The sequence below is a fragment of the Erinaceus europaeus genome, chromosome 18, assembly GCF_950295315.1.
Source record: "Erinaceus europaeus chromosome 18, mEriEur2.1, whole genome shotgun sequence".
NCBI classification, from domain to species: Eukaryota; Metazoa; Chordata; class Mammalia; order Eulipotyphla; family Erinaceidae; genus Erinaceus; species Erinaceus europaeus.
The window spans coordinates 43,691,053-43,713,973 of record NC_080179.1 but is presented as its reverse complement, the minus strand read 5'-3'; the positions used below and the strand labels follow the sequence as shown (position 1 = coordinate 43,713,973).

Below are 22,921 nucleotides of genomic sequence, written 5' to 3'. Positions count from 1 at the left end.
CTTTCCATCAACCAGTCCCAGAAAAGGAAAAACAAGATGCTCACCAGGGTTATAAGGGAAGACAGCATGGAGTCAGGACCCATAGAAAAGAGAGGGGTCAGGCGAGAGGTCAGAAGGGAAAGCATACAGGAGGCACCAAGATACCCTGACAGTCTAACAGGTATGGGAGTTCAGGAGATGTCCCCACTATCTGACTCATTTGATGGTCTTTGTTGGTTGCCAGGGTGCGCAGTTTTCAAAGCCAGGGCGAGGTCCCTTCAAGCCCTGGTTGATTGGGTGAGGGTTCAGCTAGACTGGCATAATTTCAACATCCAAAGGGGGGCGGTCCGTGAAACTGGGGCTTTGGAGACAGGTGCTGGCTCTACTTCTTCTTAAAGGTTACATTTCAAGATGATGTGGTAGCCGTCATTGCTATCAGCTATGGAAGAGAAAAACCAGGTGCATTACAGGAGAGGGACATGGGGGGGTGGGGTCATGGCATTAGGGTAGCACCCAGCAGGTGTGCTGTTGTGAATAGCAGCAGAGACCACCCAGGGAAGTAGAGATCTCCGTGCACTTGTGCTTTTTTTTGACAACAACCCTTCTCACCACAGCCTTGGGTCCAGTTAAAGGACCTGCATTCAGGGTCCAGGTGGTGGCACACCTGGCTGAGCACTCAAATTACAGTGCACAAGGACCCAGGATCAAGCCCCTGGTCCACACCTGCAGGGGAAAAGCTTCACGAGTGGCGAAGCAGGGCTGCAGGTGTCTCTCTGTCTTTCTCTCACCCAATCTCAATTTCTATCTCTATCCAATAACAAATAAATGATGAAATTAAAAAAAAGAACCTACGTTCAAGGATGTTTTGGAACAACTGCAGTTTGCAGTTGTTACGGACTCAGGACTCTCTACAGGATTCTTTGATCAGATACAGATAATGGGGAGAGGGGAGGAGAAAGGTCTCCTCAAGCCTCTGCATTCATGATCTGTCATGTGGCTTTCACTGAAACTACACACACCCAGCCAACCCACCTCCCCACCCCAAGGGCACTGAGAGCCGGTTTTTCCTCTTGCCACATGGGTTCTTGATCACAGCTTTCTCAGGAAGGTCTTCCTTCCCTGCTTCAAACCCCTGTCCTCAAGTCCAGTCCACTGGGCCTACAGACTTCACTGCTGTATTTTCCAGTGGTTCTTCTTAAAAATTCTCATTTTGGGGGCAGGCAGTGGTGCACCTGGTTCAGCGACATAGTACTAGCCACAAGGACCTGCACAAGGATCCGAGTTTGAGCCTATGGGGTCCCCAACTGGGGGGAGGGAGGTGCAGGGCACTTCACAAGCACCAGAAGTAGGTCTGCAGGTGTCTCTGTCTCTCCCTATCTCCTCCTCTCCTCTCAATTTCTCTGTCATATATATGAAAAAAAGAGGGTGATCCGATGGATAAAGCATTGGACTCTCAAGCGTGAGGTCCTGAGTTCAATCCCCAGCAGCACATGTACCAGAGTGGTGTCTGGTCCTCTTTCTGTCTCTCTCTCCCTTTCTCACAAATAAATAAATAAAAGGGCGGAGGTAGATAGCATAATTGTTATGCAAATAGCCAGAGGCTCCCAGATTCAATCCCCCACACCACCACAAGCCAGAGGTGAGCAATGCTCTGATTAATAAATAAATAAAATACTTTTTAGAAAGTTTTTTTTAAAAAATGGGAAAGGGGCCTCTGGGAGCAGTGGATTCATAGTGCAAACAGCATGGAGCCCCAGTGATAACCCTGGAGGTAAATAAACAAATAGATAAATTCTCTTTAGGGAAACAAGTAATCTCTGAGCTAATCATTAGGTGGTCAGTTTCCTCTCAGTGATTGAGGAGTGAGTCTGACCAAGTCTCATTTCCAGAGTTAGGCTTCCTGGGCACACTGCTTACTTCCCCCTAGAAACATTCTCTCCAGCGGCTCACAGTGCCTCAGCCCCACAGCCATGGCTCTTCCTTGCTCCACTACCTGTTACCAGAGGGTCCCAGCCAACATTATCCAATTCAACAAGAAAGGCCAGGGCTGGGATAGGGGCTTACCTTTTAAGGTACTAAGGACAAAACATGATTCATCTTGGAAATTCTGCACCATCTGAAAGGCAAAAGAGACTTTCAACAATGAGGACATCTGAAAACCCTCAGAGACATACAACCCAGTCAGCAAAAACTCCATTTACCATGTTGATACAAAGGTATGCGGTTACACCGGTTATGCTTCACTGTTATTCAGAAAACATGACTCAAATAAATGTGTAAAATGACCAGATCTTAAGTAATAAAATACTTAAGATATAGGGGCCAGGCAGTGGCACACCTTGCTAAGCGCACACATTACAGTGCACAAGGACACAGGTTCAAGCCCCTGGTCCCACCTGCAGGGGGAAAACTTCATGAGTGGTAGGGCTGCAGGTGTCTCTCTATCTCCTTCACCCCTCTCAATTTCTCTCCATCTTTACCCTATACTAAAAAATATTAAAAAATTAAAAATTGAATATAAAAGATAGAAGCCTTGAAGGGAAGCAAGATGTTAACATCTAACACGGGACTAACTTTTTGTTTGCTGTTTTTTTTTTCTAGTTACTAAATCTTTTCATCCCTATAGTATCAATAGACCCAGCACACAACTGTGGTTAGAAACTTTACTGGACAAGAAGCTAACACAGCTCCAGCAACCAAGACTCACATGTGGGAGTGGCAGGTGCAATGCCTGCCTGCACCAACAGCCAGAGCTGAGAAGTGCTCTGGTTTCAAAAAGGAAAGTGCTACAAAACCCCTAGATAACTGGAGGTCCTGCCTATCAGGGTGTAGAGAGCACCACACCCTGTGTCTACAAATGCAGCAGGCATCATGTGATTACTGACTGGCAACCTCTTACACAACTACTCAAGCCCTTTCTGTATGATGGGGCTGGACATAGGGCCAGTTTCAGACAGCTGTCCACAGGCCCAATTAAAGACGGCATGACACCTCTCCCTCCCACAGGCAGGAGCCCGAGACAGACTCTTGCGCACATACACAGAAATCATGAACAAATGCTTAGGACTGCAAAGTCTCTCCAAATGAAGGCTAGAAGCAGCCCCATGCCAACCAGCAATAGGAGGAGCAAGAGTACAATCTCACTGTCATTCAGTGCACCAGCGAGCAGGGCTGTTCCCACAGCCTGCACAGACTCCACAAAACACAATGGGGGCACAGATTCAGACATTTGGTGTATGTGCTTGGCTGAGGAGACAATGGGGCAAAGCTGCCATCGGTGGGATAAAAAAAAAAAAATGGGGGATACAAGAAGACAGGAGCATACGCCATTACTACACTTTTTAATCAGAAAATTAGAACATCTATTGGGGGGGTGGATTGCTTAATTCAAAATTCACAGTATCAAATAGAGGGGTACAGTCAATAGGAAATCAGCCCAAAGAGGCTTCTAACAGCACATTATAGAGGCCCGAGTAGAGATAGACAGGCATTTTTTTTTTTAATTTTTTAATGAGAGAGAGACCAGATCACCACTCAGCTCTGGTTTACAGTGGTACTGGGGAGTGAAGCTAAGTCCTCAGAACCACAAGTAGGAAAGTCTTGCAGGACCATTAGGCTATCTCTCCAGCTCAGTACTTAATTTTTTTTTTTTTTTTGCTTCCAGGGTTATTTCTGGGGCTCGGTCCCTGCACTACAATTCCACTGCTCCTGGAAGCTATTTTTCCCCTTTTGCTGTCCTTGTTATTTATTGTTGTTGTTGTTGTCAATGTCATTGTTGTTGGATAGGACAAAAAATGGAGAGAGATGGGGAAGACAGAGACGGGGAGAGAAAGACAACTGCAGACCTGCTTCACCAGTTGTGAAGTGAAGCGACCCGCCCCTCTGCAGGTGGGGAGTCAGGGGCTCTAATCAGGATCCTTATGCCAGTCCTTGTGCTTTGCGCTATGTGCACTTAACCCACTGTGTTACTGCCCAGCCCCTGGTACTTTATTCTTTAAGCTGGACCTTTTTTTTTTCTTTTGCCTCCATAGTTATCGCTGGGCTCAGAGCCTGCACCACTGCTCCTGGTGGCCATTTTTTCTCCATTGTTCTTGCTGCTGTTGTTGCATAGGACTGAGAGAAAATGAGGGTAGGGGAAGACAGAAGGGAATAGAAGGGAATAGAAAGATAGACACCTGTAGACCTGCTTCACTGCTTCTCAAGTGACACCCCCTGAAGATGGCCCACCAGGGGCTCGAACCGGGATCCTTGCGTGGTCCTTGCACTTAGCAGTGTGGATACTGCCCAGCCCCTGACAAATTTTTCTGTATGCCCACTGCATGTCTTTTTATAATATCAATTTAAATATTTTAAAACATGCAGATACATGTGTAAATATACACATAACTCACACTCACACACCATATATATATATACATATACACACACACATCAGCAAGAGCTAGGGAGATAGTTGAGCTGTTTATGCACCAGACAGACTTTCAGGCCTGAGGCTCGAGTTCCAGGTTCAATTCCACCATCACCAGAACCCAGAACTGAGCAGTAAAGAAAGCCTTTCCAAATAATGTGACTTGCCTATGATTGCTGCTCTAGATTATTGAGCCAAATCTTGGAAACCCCTCTACCTTGCTGCCCCCACCCCTGCCTGCGGGGCCTAACGATGCGTGAAGTACACTGATGCTATACCACCGGCCTGCGCCCTCTAGGACTCGGGGCAGCGCAGTCATTCGGGAATGCAAAGCTCTAAGCAAAGCCCATGGGGGCTTAATCAGTAACTCCCCCGTTTAATTAAGTGCCCTTGCACCCCAGGGGCCGGCTCCAGCACTCCAGGCAATTAAGAGCCAAAGGTTTCCAATTGATTTGGGGTTAAGAGCCGAGGAGACTTCGGGGAATAAGAATCGCCTACTTAGTTGAGGTGGCATTTGAGTTCTGTTCTCTGCTTCACTTGCTTGACTGCCTCCTCTTGAGGGCACAGGGCAAGCCAAGCAGGGAACTTCCTTCAGGGGCCCATGAAATGGCAAGGGTCCCGTACATTCTTGGCGTTTTGTCTTCAAAAAAAAAAAAAGAATTTCATTCTGAATTGGAAAGTGACAAGTTTTTCATGCCACTACAACTGCCTGCTGCCCAGGGCACTTTAAACTGTCTGGGGATTCTGAAGCCAGTCTCAGGCCAGGGCCTTCTGGGCTTCACTTAGTTTACCTGTGAAAAGAGTGGAAAAAAAAAAGTTACATTGAATTTGAATGCTATGCTATGAAAGGAGTTCTGAATGGGTGACAAAAATAGCATATTGCAGACAAATTCACTAGATTTCTGCTGTGTTTTGTTTAAAACAGTTACTCAGGCATATGAGGAGCATGCAGTGAGCAATGTCACAACTAGAACAGCTCCTGTGGGATACAGTGCTTTTGGTTTACCTGACTTCTTTCACCAACATAAGTTCTGGCTTACGGTAGTGTGGGGGACTGAAGCTGGGACTTGACGGAGCCTCACGCAGGAGAGTCTCTTTATATATATTATGCTATCTACTCCCACCCTTTGACTTTTTTTTTTAGTCTTTGTTTATGTATTGGATAGAGATAGCCAGAAATTGTGACACAAGGGGGTGATAAGACAGGGAGAGGGACAAAGAGATACCTGCAGCACTGCTTCACCATTCGTGAAGCTTTCCCCCTTGCAGGTGGGAATCTGGAACTCAAACCTGGGTCCTTGCACACTACAACATGTACGCTCAACCAGGTGTACCACTGCCCGGCCCCTTGACTTCTTACACTAGAATTGAATTAAGGGGGCGGCAGGTGGTAGTGAACCTTATTGAGTGCATGTAGATTACTATACACAAGGACCAGGCCTCAGGTTCCCACCTACAGGGAAGAAGCTTCCTAAGTGGTGAAGCAGGGCTGCAGATTGGTGTGTGTGTCTCTCTCTCTCTCTCCCTTCCCTCTCAATTTCTTTCTCTATCCAAAATAAGGTTGGTTTTGTTTTTTTTAGTTTAGTTTTTTTTTTTTACTAGAGCATTCAGCTCTGGATTGTGATGGTATAGGGTTGAGCCTGGGACTTTGGAGCCTCAGGTATAAGAGTCTGTTAGCATAACCATTATGCTATCTACCCTCCACCCAGTAAATATATATATATTTTAAATCTGTTGTACTTAACTATTATCTTACAATCCTTAGAATTCTTTTTTTTTTTTAATATTTATTCCCTTTAGTTGCCCTTTTTCTTTATTGTTATAGTTATTAATGCCATCGCTGTTAGAACAGAAATGGAGAGAGAGGAGGGGAAGACAGAGGGGGGAGAGATAGACACCTGCAGACCTGCTTCACCATCTGTGAAGCGACTCCCCAGCAGGTGGGGAGTCAGGGGCTCGAACCGGGATCCTTACACTGGTCCTTGCGCTTTGTGCCACATGCGCTTAACCAGCTGCGCTACTGCCGGACTCCTCTTTTTGCAGTTTTACTCCCAAATATTTGGGGAAAACTCATGTTAAGTGAAATAAATCAGAAACAGAAGGATGAATATGGGATGATCTCATTCTCAGGCAGAAGTTGAAAAACAAGATCAGAAGAGATAATACAAGAAGAACCTGAACTGGAACTAGCGTATTAAACCAAAGTAAAAGACTCTGGTGTGGGTGGGTGGGGAGAATACAGATACAAGAAGGATGACAGAGTACCTAGTGGGGGTTGTATTGTTGTATGGAAAACTGGGAAATGTTATGCATGTACAAACTATTGTATTTACTGTCGAATGTAAAACATTAATTCCCCAATAAAGGGAAAAAAAAAAGATTCTGGGGGGGGGGGAGTACAGGTCCAAAAAGGATGACAGAGGACCTAGTGGGAGTTTTATTGTTATATGGAAAACTGGGAAATGTTATGCATCTACAAACTATTGTTTACTGTCGAATGTAAAACATTAATCCCCCAATAAAGAAATTTTAAAAATAAATAAATGAATAAAAAGACCTAGAGCAGGGGGGTGAGGGGGGTGGGTGGTACACGCATATGGCACAAAATGCAAGGACTGGTATAAGGATCCTGGTTCAAGACTCTGGCTTCCCACCTACAGGGGGGGTCACTTCACAGGCAGTGAAGTAGGTCTGCAGGTATCTATCTTTCTCTCCCCCTCCACCTCCCCTCCTCTCTCCATTTCTCTCTGTCCCATCCAACAACAACAACATCAATGGCAACAATAACAATGAGGGCAACAAAATAAAAAAAAATGGCCTCCAGGAGCAGTGGATTCATAGTGCAGGCACTGAGCTCCAGCAATAACCCTGGAGTAAAAATTAAAAAAAAAACTATACACATAGAACTCCATTTGAAGCTTGATTTTATAAAAACATTTCGCAGAATTCTACACTATAGGAACTTACAAGACAGAAATATCAAATCTGAGGATTCTAGGTGTATCAAATTGCAAACAAGTTGGAATAAATAGCAAAAGAACCTGGTAGGTGCAACACTATATTACTTATGGATTATCATGAATTACTTTAAGGATCCAAAGATTTCTGAATATTCAGAGTAAGTCTTGCTGTGTCTTTTTCTTTTTTTTTTCTTTTGCCTTCAGGGCTATCTCTGGGGGTTGGTGTCTGCACTGTGAACCCACTGCTACTGGAGGCCATTTTTTTTTCCATTGTGTTGCCCTTGTTGTTGTTATAGTTATTGTTGTCATTGCTGTTGTTGGTTGGAGAGAGGAGGGGAAGACAGAGAGGGGGAGAGAAAGATAGACACCTGCAGACCTGCTTCACCACCTGTGAAATGACTCCCCTGCAGGTGGGGAGCCAGGGCTCCAACTGGGAATCAGCACCCCGGCAGCACAAGTTAGGCCCATGTCCTTGGTTCCTGAGAGGTCCCTGACTGAGGATGGGATAGGTCTACACTTCAGTCACCACTGCAGCCAAAAGCAGGCAGCACACTCAGATTGAAACCTGCCGGCCATAGGCCATCGCCAGGCTAGGGTCACCCTCAGCCCCGCAGTGCACATGTCTGGAGAAGGCTTAGCGCGGTCCTGAAACCCGGCTCACCTCGTTGCTCACCACCACGTGGATGCCCGTGGGTCCCTGCCGGTACACGCGGTGGATGTGCTGTGGGGAGATGCTGTACAGGTTGGCGATCTTCTCAATCAACTCCAGAGTGGTCAGCTCCTCCAGAAAGATGGCATGGTACACTGGAGTGGGGAGGCACAGGCCCGTGGATTAGCTTGGGCCACTGGGATGTCCACCCCAGGCCAGTCTATAGACGTGAACAGGGGCCACCAGTCTGGAGACGCTGCAGCTCAGACAGGTTCTCAGCAGCATCTGGCTGTCGTGGACGTGCACAAGGGCCACCTAGCTTCGGGCAGTGGCCCGGCTATAGGGGAAAGGATGCCAACCTACTCTCCGCTGGTCTTGCCTGTCGGGAAGTTCTTGGAACCTCTCCAGATTTACTGACACCCACTTAGGGCTGCAGGCTGAAGGGAGAACAGCCCCATGCCTCCATGCCTAACAAACTTCCAGGGGTTCTGAAGTGGGGTCCCGACATATAGCTGAGGCATGCAGGAGGGAATCCTGGCTCCTTTCTCCATTCATCCAGTGCTGAAAATGGGGATTGGATGCACTCAGGGAGGAAAGAGTGAAATTTAAAGACAAAGGCTCCTGGGGCCCTGTAGTGGCTCACCTGGTTGAGTACACATGTTCTTATGTGCAAGGACCTGAGTTCTAAGTCCCACTCCCCACCTGCAGCAGGGAAGCTTCACAAGCTGAAGATTAGAAGTGTCTCCTCTCCTCTCCTTCCCCACCCCCTTTTAATTTTTCTGTCCTATCAAGTGTGTTGTTTCTCTCCTCTGTATGTCTCTCATCTGCTGTCTTAAAATTAAAAAAAAAAAAAGTAAGCTGGACCAGATAGGGCAGTAGCATAATGGCTATGCAAAAAGACTCTTATGTCTGAGGCTTCAAAATCCCAGGTTCAATCCCCTGCACCACCATCAGCCAGAGGTGAGCAGAGAGAGAGAGAGAGAGAAGAGAGGGAGGGAGAAGGGGAAAGGAAGGCACAGGACAAGCACCCCTGAGGAGAGTGGCTGCTGCTTCCTTCATTGCTCTGCAGGCCTGCAGATCTGGGTGGGCGTCCCTTACTACTCACCACAGAGGCTGCTATCCCCACCACCATCCCGCTTCTGCTGCAGGGGTGCCCGGTTCTGTTCCAGCTCCTGACAGACATAAATGGTCATCTTTGGCCTCACATTCCTGGAAGGGGAGAGAAAACAGGCTGTTAAGAAACCAAGTTTCTATTACTTCAGAATCTTCCAGGTCCCGGAAAGAGCAGCAGCAAAGACTCATGGAGAAAGAGGGCTGTGGAAATGCCACCTGTCTGTCATCTGGGGGGGGGGGGGGTCGATGCGTGTGGAGCCCAGAATCCAAGCCACACAGGCTTTGGGAAGAAGACTGAGAGCTTGCCAGGCCCTGCACCCCACGAGGCTGTATTCAGAATGAGTTTCGAGACATGAGACTGTCTGGTTGTGCTGTGTTGAACGCCGCCCTCAGCACTTCACACACAATCTATGAGGGGGCGGAGGTGACCACCACTTTTCAGATGAAGAAACTGAGAACTGGGGGCTGGACAGTGGCACAATCAGATAAGCACATGTAGTACTAAGTGCAAGAACCTGCACAATGATTGGGGTTCAAGCCAGGAAGTGGGGGAGGGGGGTCCACTTCACAAGCAGAGAAGCAGGTCTGCAGATGTCTTTCTCTCCTGCTATTTCCCTCACCTCTCTCATTTTCTCTGTCCTATCCAATAAAACTGAAAAAAAAATGGGGGGGGGCAGACAATAGCGCAGAAGGGTTAGGCACACATGGCACAAAGAGCAAGGACCCACACAAGGATCCCAGTTGGAGCCCCTGGCTCCCCACCTGCAGGGGAGTGGCTTCACAGGCAGTGAAGCAGGTCTACAGGTGTCTATCTTTCTCCCCTCCTCTCTGCCCCCACCCCTCAATTTCTCTCTCCTACCCAACAAGAAAAACATCAGTAGCAACAGCAATAACAACAAGGACAACAAAATGGGGAAAATGGCCTCCAGGTACCAACAAGCCTCAGTAATAAACCTGGAGGGGAAAAAAATGGAAAAAGTGGCTGCCAGGAGCAGTGAATTTGTAGTGCAGGCGATGGCCCTGGAGCGAAGAAGAAAAAAAAAAAAAACACCCTTGATAAAAGAAACTGAAATCCACAGAGGTGAGTGGCTTTAAATTGACTGCAAAGCTCGCAAGGGCATGGAGTTTCAGACTGAAACTCACCACAGAATTTGCTGGAGCAGAGCAGTGCTCTAGCCCATCTCTCCCACAAAGTACATACACTTTTTCTCATTTGTTTTTAGCAGCAATGTTTTTGGGCCTGCATGAGTCCACCACTTCCAATAAACTCTTCTTTACAAATAGAAAGTGAGTGAGAGACACCACAGCACTGCTCCACCTCTTGTGAGGCTCCCCATCTCACATGATGCTCCCATGTTGTGGCCAGAAGCTTGAAGCTGGGTCTTTGTACATGACAGAGTGTGCACTCAGTCCAGTCAGCTACCTCCAGGCCTTAAAACTTTTTTTTAATTCAGTGAAATCATGTAAAGTTAAAAATTCAATGTAGCAGTTGCATAACATCAACCGCAGATCAGGTCCTCCCGGTCATAATGGCCAGGGCTAGTAGTGAACTGGGGGGTGTCCATGTGGCAGGAAGCCCCAGCAGACACAGCACAGTGTTTGCCGGCCTGCAGAAGGCTGAATCATCTGCACCACCCTGGCTGCCAAGGAGGAAGCGACTTGGAGCCTAGGAGGACACCGGCCTGAGAACAGGATAAGTAGCTCAGGGGCCCAACTCCAGAATCCAAGTCTCCTGTCTGCTATAGGAAGAGGGGCCCTGCTGCCACACACTGCTCCAGCTCCAGCAGATGCCCACCTGCCTTTGATGGCATTGAAGAGCCGGATCCCATCTGCAGGGCCACAGATCTGCACTAGGTCATCTCTTGACATCTTCAGCAAGTCAGCACCTGGGCAAGAAATCGGGAGCTGTTATGTGGAGAACGATGGAGATGTGCCATCACCAAGTGCTGACATCATCATTATGATTGTCAATCATTTGCTTCAGGCGTTATTGCTGGGGATCAGTGCCAGGTTCACATTTTTTAAATTTTATTTCATAGAACAGGACAGGGGTAGTAACATAATGGTTATGCAAAGAGACTCTCATGCCTGAGGCTATAAAATCCCAGGTTCAGTCCTCCATACCCCATACTAGTGCTCTGGTTAAAAAAAAAATAGAACAGGGAGAAATTGAGGAGGGGGAGATTAGAGAGGGAGAGAAAAAGAGACACCTGCAGACCTGCTCCAACACTTGTGAAGAATCCCCACCCACTCCTATCCCGCAAGTGGGGAGCTAAGGGCTCAAACCCGGATCTTTGTGCTTAATACTATGTGTTTAAGCATGTGTGCCATAGCCCAGGTCCCTACCAAGGACTTACAACACAAATTCAGGGTAGGAGCTAGGGAAGAACTAGCCTCACCCTTGGTAGGCTTCGATAGAGTATAAGAACAGAGCCCTAAACACTAAACATGAGAGGAATATGCCGTGATAGCAGAATGATTCCTCTTCACAAAAATCAGGACAGGTCTTTGAAGAAGTGAATAGGTCCACTTCCCTCTCTACCTTTTTCCTGTTTCCCTACTTTACACCTTGAGATTTTAAATGAAATCACATCCTGATTATCAACTCTTTGGAAAAGAATAACATTTTTAGAGTACTAAATCTTCTCATACTGGATAACAGTATGTATTCCTGGGTGGGGGTAAATAGTATAATGGCTGTGCAAAGAGACTCTCGTGCATGAGGCTCCAAAGTCCCAGGTTCAATCCCCTGTACCACCATAAGCCAGAGCTGAACAGTGGTCTGGAGAAAAAGGAAAAAAATAAAAAACAAACATAAAATGTATTCCCCTCTATTACATTAGCTGTATTTATAATGCTTGGAAAAAATTGTATTTCTTTTTTTTTTTTTAAGATTTTATTCATGAATGAGAAAGATAGCAGGAGAAAGAACCAGACATTACTCTGTACATGTGATGCCAGATATTGAACTGGGAACAAGAAGCTTAAGGGTCCAATGCTTTATTCTACCAAAATTATTTTTCTTTTTTTTAAAGTATTTTATTTATTTTATTCTTGAAAGCGATGCAAACAGAGAAAGACAGAAACACCAGAGCACTGCTCCGCTCTGGTTTACGATGGTGCAGGGGATTGGACCTGGGACTTTGGAGCCTCAGGGATGACAGTCTGTTTGCCTAACCATTATGCTATCTATCTCTGCCCTCATTTTCTTTCTCATAGACTCCCTTTTGGTTTTGTGGCTGTTGTTCAAATTCACTGTTATTAGTGACTTAATCATGGTCTACAAGACCCCAGGATGACAGGGTATAGAGCTCCACACCGCACGCACCACTGTTTCTGTGCCGCCCCTCCCCAGCCCACCCTCATGCAGACTCCCTCTCCTCTTGTCACTGGCACCTCCTCCGGGTTCATGTATCTTATCGGCACACAGACCACAGGTACACACGGCTGCATGTAGATGCAGACAAGGCTGGGGTACTGATACCCTAAAGGAACAGACACCCGGACTCCAATGTCTCCAGAATTCCAGTTATCTTGTACCACTTACCCTGCCACCACCACTATGCTAACTTCTTACAGTGCCAATGAGTTGGAATTGCTGTCTGAAATGCAAGTGGAGGGTGTGCCTTCTTAGCTGCCTGCCTCCAACTTCTAGCTAAAGAGCTCATCCTGTTGTGTTCACTATAGACACTATAGATCATCTCTACAAGCACCTTGTAGGATATTCACTGCATGAAACTCTCACAGTTGGGGCTGGTATTAAAAATGGTGAGTGTACCTTCTTCACTTCATCATGGATGGAGCTTGAAGGAATCGTGTGAAGTGAGAACAGCCAGAAAGAGAAGGATGAATATGGGATGATCCCACTCAGACAGAAGTTGAAAAATAAGAGCAGAAGGGGAAACACAAAGCAGAACTTGAACTGAATTTGGTGTATTACGCCAAAGTAAAAGACTCAGGAGTGGAAGGGGGAGGGGTTCAGGTCCTAGAACGTGGGAGCTTGGAGTGTTATGTGGAAAACTGAGAAATGTTACACATATACCAACTACTGTATTTTACTGTTGACCGTAAGCCATTAATCCCCCTCCAATAAAGAAAAAGGGGGGGGGGCCAGGCAGTGGTGCACCTGGTTAAGCGCACACATTACAGTGCACAGGGACCCAGGTGCAAGCCCCTCGTCCCCACAACAGGTGGGCAAGTTTCACAAGCAGAGAAGCAGTGCGGTAGAAATCTCCTCTCCCCTCTCAATTTATGTTTCTACACAAATAGCTAACTTAAAAACAAAGAAAAAGGAAAGAAGGGAAGAAGGAAGGAAAGAAGGAAGGAAGGAAGGAAGGAAGGAAGGAAGGAAGGAAGGAAGGAAGGAAGGGAGGAAGGGAGGAAGGGAGGGAGGGAGGGAGGGAGGGAGGGAGGGAGGGAGGGAGGGAGGGAGGGAGGGAAGGGAGGGAGGGAGGGAGGGAGGGAAGGAAGGAAGGAAGGAAGGAAGGAAGGAAGGAAGGAAGGACGCAAGGAAGGAAGGACGCACTTGGTCAAGTGTACATGCTACAATATGCAAGGACCCCAGTCCCCACCTGCAGGGGGAAATCTTCACAAGTGGTGAAGCAGGGCTGCAGTGTGTGTGTGTGTGTGTGTGTGTGTGTGTGTGTGTGTGTGTGTGTGTGTGTGTGTGTGTGTGTGATCTCCTTTTCAATTTCTGGCTGTCTCTATCCAATAAATAAAGATAATTTTTAAAAAGAAAAAGGAGAGAGGGCAGAACTACCACAATTCATGCACTCACTCCCTCCCTGCTAGTGGGCAGTTTCCACTTTGGGTCAAGGGTTCCTGAGGATGAATTCCACTCAGCCCCTCTTTGTTGGCAAGTCCTCGGGGCAGGGCCTCAGCACAAGTGAGTGGCACACAGGGATTTGACTCCCCAGCACAACAGGTACTGAGGGCAACTCCTGGTGGGAGCTGGCCTTGCCCAGGGCTTCCAAGATCCCTGTGGGTCTGAGACAGGATTGTGAGGCCCCTCACCTGAGAAGCTGGCAAAGAGGCGGCAGAACTGTGAGAATCGGTTGCGATGGAGCCACTGCTGGGCGTCCTGGATGGAGGCTGATGGGAGCAGGTGCTGCAGGCAGAGAGAGATGGGTCTTGGCATGGCCCGTCAGGCTCTGAGGGGACAGGCAGCCCCACAGCCCAGTCACCCACACTTACATCACTGCCCAATGGCAGGGCCTCCACAGGGTGAGTTGGGGAGTTGTTGCTGCAAAGGAAGGAGAGGACGTGAGCAACAAGGGTGCTTTCTGCTGTGCACACATCCCCCTGGGCCAGATGGTGGCACGCCTGGTTGAGCACACGTTAGAGTGGGTTCAAGTCCCTAATGCCCACCTGCAGGAGGAAAGCTTCACAAGTGTTGTGAAGCAGGGCTGCAGGTGTCTCTCTCTATCCAATAATAAATTAAAGGTTAAAAAATAATAAAGACAGTCCCCCACCCAGCATTCTGGGCCTCTCTTTTTCAGATATAAACTGGCATTTTGCATCTATTTCGCCACCCATTACTCTGTCATAATTAAGGTTTCACTGCTCCAGGTCCACTTCTTCCCAGACAGAGGGAGAGAAGGTAGGACACCTCAGCACTTATGCTTCCCTCCAGGAAAGTGGGGAACTTCCGAGAGGTGCTATCTCATCACCCCCATGAACTGGTTCTAAATCAATGGGTTCTCCAGAGAAATGTGGCCAGGAACTGCTATTCATCCCTCAAAGTCTCTAACACTTCTATTTGGGGGCCCAGTGGTGATGGTGCACCTGGTTAAGCACACAGGACCCCAGTTCAAGCCCCCATCCCTTCTACACTGCAGGGGGGAAAGCTTCATGAGATGAAACAATGCTACAGGTCTCTTTCTCTCTTTTCCTCTCTCTCTCTCTCTCTCTCACTTCCAGACTGCTGTGTCTCCTGTCACTCTATATGAAAGTCAGCCTAAAATTATAGAACCCCACTGAACACTAAAAAAAAGTGAGAAAGGAAAAGGAAAATCGATGGTGGTACAATGGATAAAGTGCTAGATTCTCCAACAGTGAGTTTGATCCCCAGTACCACCTGTGTCTACCCAGTGACACTCCGGTTCTCTTTCTCTCTCCTCATTAAAAAAAAAAAAACACTTAAGGGGTGGTCTGGGAGGTGGCACAGTGGATAAAGCATTGGACTTTCATGTGTGACATCCTGAATTCAATCCCCGGCAGCACATGTATCAAGAGTGATGTCTGGTTCTTTCTCTCTCCTCCTTTCTCATTAATAAAATATTTTTAATAAAATCTTAAGGGGCTGGGTGGTGGTGCACCTGGTTGAGCACACATATATATCACAATGTGCAAGGATCTGGGTTCAAGCCCCTGGTCCCCACCTGCAGGGAGAAAGCTTCATCAGTAGTGAAGCAGGGCTGCAGGTCTCTCTCTCTCTCTCTCTCTCTCTCTCTCTCTACCCCCCTCCTCTCTGAATTTCTGGTTCTCTCTATGCAATAAATATACATTTTTTTAAATATTAAGAAATGGTACTTGTGAGACAATGAATCGTTTACCCCAACAAAGTGATTGTCACTATTTAAAGTAATCTTCACCAGCCCCAAGGGAAGGTGGCCATGCTACACTGTCACTGAGTCTTACACTGCAAGTGGTTAACCTGGTAAGCTTCACATCCTGTCAGTTTCAGCGGCATCGCCTGCTTACCCCACCCGCAATAATCCTGATCGGGAAGATTCTTAGATCCTTAGATCCACCGTCAGTAATAGCAGTTTGAGTCCATCCAGTGCTGGGCACCCACACAAGTTGCCCCGCCCTGAATGGAACTCTTACTCTGCAGCAGGTGACTGGAGGCTGGATCTTACCCGACTCCTGTCCATTCAAGAAGAATTCTGCCTGACTCTAAATGAATACTTCTTTGTCCCTGCCCCCTTTCTCAGGGGAGGAGAGGCCATTTCTCACCTTGTAAAGTCAAATTAAATCTCCCTTTCTCACTAGTAACATTCCACCTGTCAGGCAGGGGCTTCCAGAAGCCCACAGCTCACCTGTCCAAGAACACCTCCCTCAACCTATCCCAAAGAACACACATGCAAAGCCATCATGGTGGTGCTGTGGGCCTCATATCACATGGCCTGGGTGGGGCTGTAGCTCTGAGCAGGCCTGTCTTCAATGACCTGGTAGCTAGCTCATGGGCATCTGAAGGGCAAACTGACTAGCGCAAAGTCAATTTTGTGTTACAAGCCCTGAAACCAGGAAGGGGCAGGAAGAGTCTGAATCAAGCCATGCAGCCAAGAGTGCCCACAGACTATGGAAAGATCCAAGAGAAGCTCTCAGCCACTGCAGCCACACTGCAAGAAAGAGTTGCCTTAGGGCAGGGGGAGGTAACAATGATTATGCAAAGAGACTCTCCTGCCTGAGACTCCAAAATCCCAGGGGTTTAATCCCAGTACCACCATAGGCCAGAGCTGAACAATGCTCTGGTAAAAAAAAAAAAAAAAAAAAAAGTCTTTCCAAGTACCACCCCCATCCCGAGGCCATTTGGCTCACAAGCCTCAGCACCTGGGAGGCCATCTCAGAAGGCTGTCCTAAAGAGCCAAGGGCCAGTCCTACTTCCCCCAGGGGAAGTGGATAGGATGGTGTTTGGGGCTGCTCCCCAGTAGCTGGTGTTTACAGAAGTCTGTCCAGGCACCAACAGACTGTGCTAACACCAAAATGGATGGATGGATGGATGGATGGATGGATGGATGGATGGATGGATGGATGGATGGAAGGATGGAAGGATGGAAGGATGGAAGGATGGAAGGATGGAAGGATGGAAGGATGGATGGAAGGATGGATGGAAGGATGGATGGAAGGATGGATGGAAGGATGGATGGAAGGATGGATGGAAGGATGGAAGGATGGATGGAAGGATGGATGGAAGGATGGATGGATGGATGGATGGATGGATGGATGGATGGAAATGCAACTCCAGTTAGCCACCCTGAAACCCAAGCCAACTTCAGGAAGGAAGACAGACACAAAAGACCTAGAAAGAAAGCCACACCCAGACCCACTCCAGGGAGAGGTGGACGTACCCTTCGCCAAGGCCGAAGCTGTTTGGAGAGCCATTGTAACTTGGGGAGGGAGTGCTGTTCATCTGGTAGACCACGTCCGGCCATGGAGAGCACTGCAAGAGGGAAGCAGAGGGCAGAGACACTGGATAGGGGCTGGGTCTGTGAATGTGCTGACCCTGCCAAGCAAATATCACCAAGGCCAGCCTGGAAAACCATTGAGCCCTCAGCAGCCAACATGCGTTCCGAGAAGCATGAACCATAGCAGGGGAGTTGGGAGGGTGACACAGAAGAAGCCAGATGCAGCAGAGAAGAGATTAAAGTTGGGGAAGTTATACCAACAGCAAGCAGACCGTGACCAGTATGTCTCTTTGAGCTTTCTAGTCATCAGAGCAAAAAGGAACCATCACTCAAGCCAAACAAGCCAGTTGCTCTCTGCAGAAAGATGTGTGCAAATGCATAAAACAGAGAACTTCCAAACAAAAGAGCACGGGCAGAATCCAACATTAAAACACATACTAGGGTGGTTGGTGGCACACCTAGCTAAGCACACACATTACAGTGTAGAAGGACCTGGGTTCAAGTCCCGGTCCCCACCTGCAGCTTTGCGAGTGGTGAAGCGGGGCTGCAAGTGTCTTTGTCTCTCTCCCTCTCTATCTTCCCCTTCCTCTCCATTTCTGGCTGTCTCTAGCCAATAAATAAAGATAATAAAAGAATGTTTTTAAACATGTACTCTGTCACTGGGAGGGAGGGGGCACGGAACTCTAGTGGTGGAGGTGATGTGGAACTAAGCCCTCATCTTGGAATTTTGTGAACCACTGCTATTATTTTCAAATGAAATAGATAAAACCTCTTCTATTTGGATCCAAGATGCAGATCAGTCACAGTGCACATACCTGACAAATAAGAGACCTCAGTTTTGATTCCCAGCACCCAAAAAAAATAAACACAAAAACACTGGTGCTGTTTTAAAGTAGAATCTGATGACAGCTTCAGCGGAAAGGCACCTCTTGAGTGGGGGTAGATAGCATAATGGTTATGCAAAAAGACTCTTCTGCCTGAGGCTCCCAAGTCTCAGGTTCTAAACCCCACACCACCATAAACTAGAGCTGAGCAGTGCTCTGGAGAAACAAACAAAAGAAAGAAAGAAAGGCACCTCTTCAACATAACTCCGTGTATCTGGTATACTTCAGCGGTCATTACCCCACCCCCGAGGGTTATCGCTGGGTCTCTGCGTCTGTGTGAACTTACCACTCTCAACAAACTTTTTTTCTAAGATAGTGAGACCCTAAGATAGAAGAGAAAGCCCACAGCACTGTTCTGCCACTTGTGAAGCTTCCCTTTGCACAGTACTCCAGTGTGGGGCTGAGGACTTGAACCCCAGTCCTTGTGTGTGTTCAACTGGGTAGGATGCCTGCTTCCCCCATACACATTTAGCTATTGTGCATATTTGGTACATTTCAGGCTTCCTGCTAGAAACTACAGGAAACAGACACATGAAAAAGGTCAACCTTAACTCAAGGAACCTCTGTGGGGAAGGCACAAAAGTCCATGTACAAGTCTCCCCAGGCTACCAGGGGCAGCAGGTTTTGCCCACTGGGGAAGCCTGTGGACAAAGTACTCATCTCATCCCTTCCCTGAGAAGACCCCTCTTTGGAGAGGACCAGTGGGAAGCATTCCTATCCCCCACGGAACTGCAGGGCTGGTCAATCTTTAACTCTGCATTGAGTTGGTCTGGAATGTGTTGGTGCTGAATTCTGGAGCTCGAGGAGGAAAGCTGATGGGCTGATATGAGGGAGAGCTCTCCTCACTAGGCCAGGGGTCAGGAGATTTCAACCAGCCGCAGCACGCTGCATGGCCACCAACTTCCAGAAGGCTCCGTAGACGCTGCCATCTGGCACCCTGGGTCATCCTTTGCTGGCGAAGTTAGGAGGGCAGGAGCAAAGAGACAGAGACTCTGGCTGGAAGGGTGGTTGTGTCCCCAGTGGGGGGGACAGTGGGGTACTGAGGGCCCTCGGACTGTCCCCCAAAACACAGGCAGGGAAGGATGAGGAAGGAGGTGAAGAACTAACTAGTCTGAGCTCTTATTCACACAGCATAGTCTGGGTGCTTATCTGCTGTGTGGGGGAGGAGGATTCTGGTGGGTGTCTTTCTGTGTCTACCTTCCCCTGTCCTCTCAATTTTCTCTTTCCTAACCTATTTTTAAAAAGTATAAAGATGGCCTCTAGGAGCAGTGGTTTTGTAGTGCTGGCAGTGAGCCCTGGTGATAACTCTAGAGGCAAAAAAAAAGATGATTTAAAAAATATTTTCAGGAGCCAGGCGGTAGTGCCGTGGGTTAAGCACACGTGGCGCAAAGCGCAAGGACTGATGTAAGGATCCTGGTTCGAGTCCCCGGCTCCCCACCTGCAGGGGAGTCGCTTCACAGGGAGTGAAGCAGGTCTGCAGGTGTCTCTTTCTCCCCCCCTCTGTCTTCTCCTCCTCTTTCCATTTCTCTCTGTCCTATCCAACAACGATGACATCAATGACAACTACAACAATAAACAACAAAGGCAACAAAAGAAAATTTTTTTTTAAAAAGTTTTCTTTTTAAAGGATCTAGAGAAGCTGGTCATCCCCGAGGAGAAACTCGGGGACATAGAACATTGTTTCTTAGTTTTGTTTTTATTTTTAAGATTTATTTAATTAGGGAGGACAGCGGTAGCGCAGCAGGTTAAGCGCAGGTGACACAAAGCACAAGGACCCGCATAAGGATTCTGGTTTGAGCTCCCAGCACCCCACCTGCAGGGGAGTCTGCAGGTGTCTGTCTTTCCCCCTCCCCGTCTTCCCTCCCTCCACATTTCTCTCTGTCCTATCCAACAACAGCATCATCAATAATAACTACAACAATAAAAACAAGAGCAACAAAAGGGAATAAATATTAAAAAATATATATTTAAGCACACGTGGTGCAGGGATCAGCATGAGGATACCAGTTTGAGCCCCGGGCTCCCCACCTGCAGGGGAGTCACTTCACAGGTGGTGAAGCAGGTCTGCAGGTGTCTGTCTCTCTCCCTTTGTCTTCCCCTCCTCTCTCCATTTCACTCTGTCTTATCCAGCAACAAGGATATCAATAACTACAACAATAAAAACAAGGGCAACAAAAGGGAAGAAATAAATATTTTTTTAAAAAAATATTTGGGGGCTGGACACCCAGTTGCACACAAATGTTAGTTACCATGTTCAAGGACAAAGGTTCAAACCCCTGGCTCCCATCTTCAGAGGTGAAGCTTCACGAGCAGTGAAGCAAAGCAAAAGTTCTCTCTTTTTAAGTAATTTGACAGGGCAGAGAAAAATTAAGAAAGAAGGGGAAGGGAAGGGAAGGGGAGAGAGAGGGAGGGAGGGAGGGAGAGGCAGGCAGGCACCTGCAGGACACCGTCCAGCCTCACTTATTTCTGGGGATGGACGAAGTAGCAGGCATCACTCTAGCACACGTGCAGTCAAGGATTGAACTCAAAACCTCTGCTCAAGAAACCAACATATTATCCACCGTGCCACTTCCCAGACTGCTCCAATACCTTTTGAATGTAGCACTATATAAACATTATCTAAAAGGGGGAGGAGACCTGAATTTTGGTAAGAGTGGATGGCAGTAGAGTTATTTCTGAAACACCTCCCTGGACAGTGGGTTATCAGATGAATATGAGCTCTAGTCATGGGAACACAGCACAGTTTAATGAGCCTTCTCCAAGTTGGGCACTTTTCCAAGATTCTGAACCGACTGCCCCATCACCCATTCCTAGCAGACGGCACTGGGAGGCCTGACCTGGCACCTGGCTACCCACCTCTGTGAGGATGGTGGTTTCATAGGACGGCTGGTACTTCTCTTTCTCCTGGATGGTTCTTTTCTCCATCTTCTCCCGATCCGTCTTCTGTTTCCGGTCAGCGCCCTTTGGCTGCAAGAGCAGGAGAGAGATCCAGTCAGCCTCAGGCAGTCAGAGGCAACTACTCAGAAGGCCACTTGCTACTCTGGGGTTCAGCAGCCCAGGCTAGACCCCACAGGCAGACAGCATCCCTCTCCTCCCAGCCATCACTGTGTGGTTCCCTCACCTAGAGGTATTCCCTGCCCCAAAGTCACTGACATCCTGATGCTTGACCGTGTCACATGGCTGCTCCTTAGGGCCCACTAGGGAAAGAGCTTTAGCAATGGCCAGTTGCTTTTGGAAAGGACCCTCAGGAGCCATGACAAAAGCCAAGGTGTTCCCTGCACAACCTTCAGAGAAGGAACTGGAAAACCAGAAGCTGCTTGTCGTGTTTGGTCCACATCATAGACCACAAATTCCTGGTGAAGGCCACCGGCTATGCTGTCAACTTACACACCACACACAGTGTGGCACTTGTGTCATGATGACAAGGGTGGCATGGCCCAAGCAAAGGTAAGAAAGCTGCCCAGACCTTGTAGGAACTACTATGCCCACCTAATGCTTACAGGGTCAGTTAGGAAACTGGCAGCCTGTGTTTGCACACCTGAATATCAGTCCTATAGGAACAGGTTCAGTGACTCTGTGCCGACTCCCCCTCACTGATATTTTGTAGTCTAGATTACAGGATAAATTCTCTTGAATGCTTAGACTCTGTACTTCCTTTGCTGGATGCCTCATACTGGACAGAAAGGGAATGCAGTATTTTCATCATGATTCTGCCAATATCTAGAGGCCTATTGTGACTCTTTACGCAATTCTTATTGCCAAGAAAAGCAAGATATTATTTTTCTTTCAGACTGAGAGGGTGTATTTCTAGTTATCAAACTATTTATATAGCCTTGAGACTTTTTTTTTATTATGACCAGGGGTATTAGCTCAGTGCCAGCACTACAAATCTACCACTCCTGGGCCCTTTTTTTTCCCTTTTTTAAAATTTATTTTTATTTTTTTATTTCACCAGATAGGGAAATTATGGGGGATATAGAGACAGGGAAAGATAGACGCCTGCAGATCTGCTTCCACACTTGTGAAGCTTTCCCCTGGCAGGTGGGGTACGGGGGTCCTGGAACCCGACCCTTGCATTTGGTAATATGTGTGCTTAGCTAGGAGTGCACCACCCAGCTGTTTGAGACTTTGATATGGTTGCTATTCAGTGTGCTGAATAGCATGGTGCCTAACTGTATGGTGCGAATCACATAAAAAAATATATTTTAAAAAAAGGGTGTTCAAGAGCTATCGGTATTTTAAAAATTTTTCACCATGCAAACACAGGCTTCCCTTGAAATCCCAGTTCCAGTGGTCCAGGAGGTGGCACAGTGGAAAAAGCATTGGACTCTCAAACATGAGGTCCCAAGTTCAATCCCAGGCAGCCCATGTACCAGAATGATGTCTGGTTCTTTCTCTCTCCTATCTTTCTCATGAATAAATAAATAAATAAAATCTCAAAAAAAAAAAAAAAAAAGAAAGAAAGAAAAGAAGTCCCAGTTCTAGTCATTAGTATCTTATCAATGCCATTACTATTTCTGTGTGTGAGAAGTGGGTAAATGGGGAAGCTGATACTCAAATGTACAGATACACATCCATGACCTAAAAACACATCAAGCTTCTATTTATGGATGACTTTGTTTCTGTGATTTTCAGCTTCGTGTTATGCACATGTCCACTTTAAAAAGATAAATGGGGGGGGCCAGATGGTGAACTAGCTAGGCACACACACTACAGTGAGCAAGGACCCAGGTTCAAGCCCCTGGACCCACCTGCAGGGGGAAAGCTTCACAAATGCTGAAGCAGGACTGAGGGTATCT

The 22,921-nt window shown here is 47.4% G+C and overlaps 1 protein-coding gene across 2 annotated transcripts in view; it reads right to left on the bottom strand.

The window, feature by feature from the left end:
• Positions 1-202: 202 nt before the first annotated feature.
• TFCP2L1 (transcription factor CP2 like 1) overlaps positions 203-22,921 on the bottom strand; it is a 61,622-nt gene continuing 38,903 nt past the window's right edge. For both annotated transcript variants that reach the window (XM_007536782.3, XM_016194152.2), the window contains 9 exons: positions 20,979-21,089; positions 17,182-17,273; positions 14,303-14,351; positions 14,123-14,216; positions 10,905-10,995; positions 9,102-9,205; positions 8,009-8,151; positions 2,044-2,095; positions 203-418 (listed from right to left, as the gene is read on the bottom strand). In XM_007536782.3, coding sequence (XP_007536844.1) covers positions 372-418; positions 2,044-2,095; positions 8,009-8,151; positions 9,102-9,205; positions 10,905-10,995; positions 14,123-14,216; positions 14,303-14,351; positions 17,182-17,273; positions 20,979-21,089 — 783 coding nt within the window. In that variant the 3' untranslated portion in view covers positions 203-371. The remainder of the gene's footprint in view (positions 419-2,043; positions 2,096-8,008; positions 8,152-9,101; positions 9,206-10,904; positions 10,996-14,122; positions 14,217-14,302; positions 14,352-17,181; positions 17,274-20,978; positions 21,090-22,921) is intronic.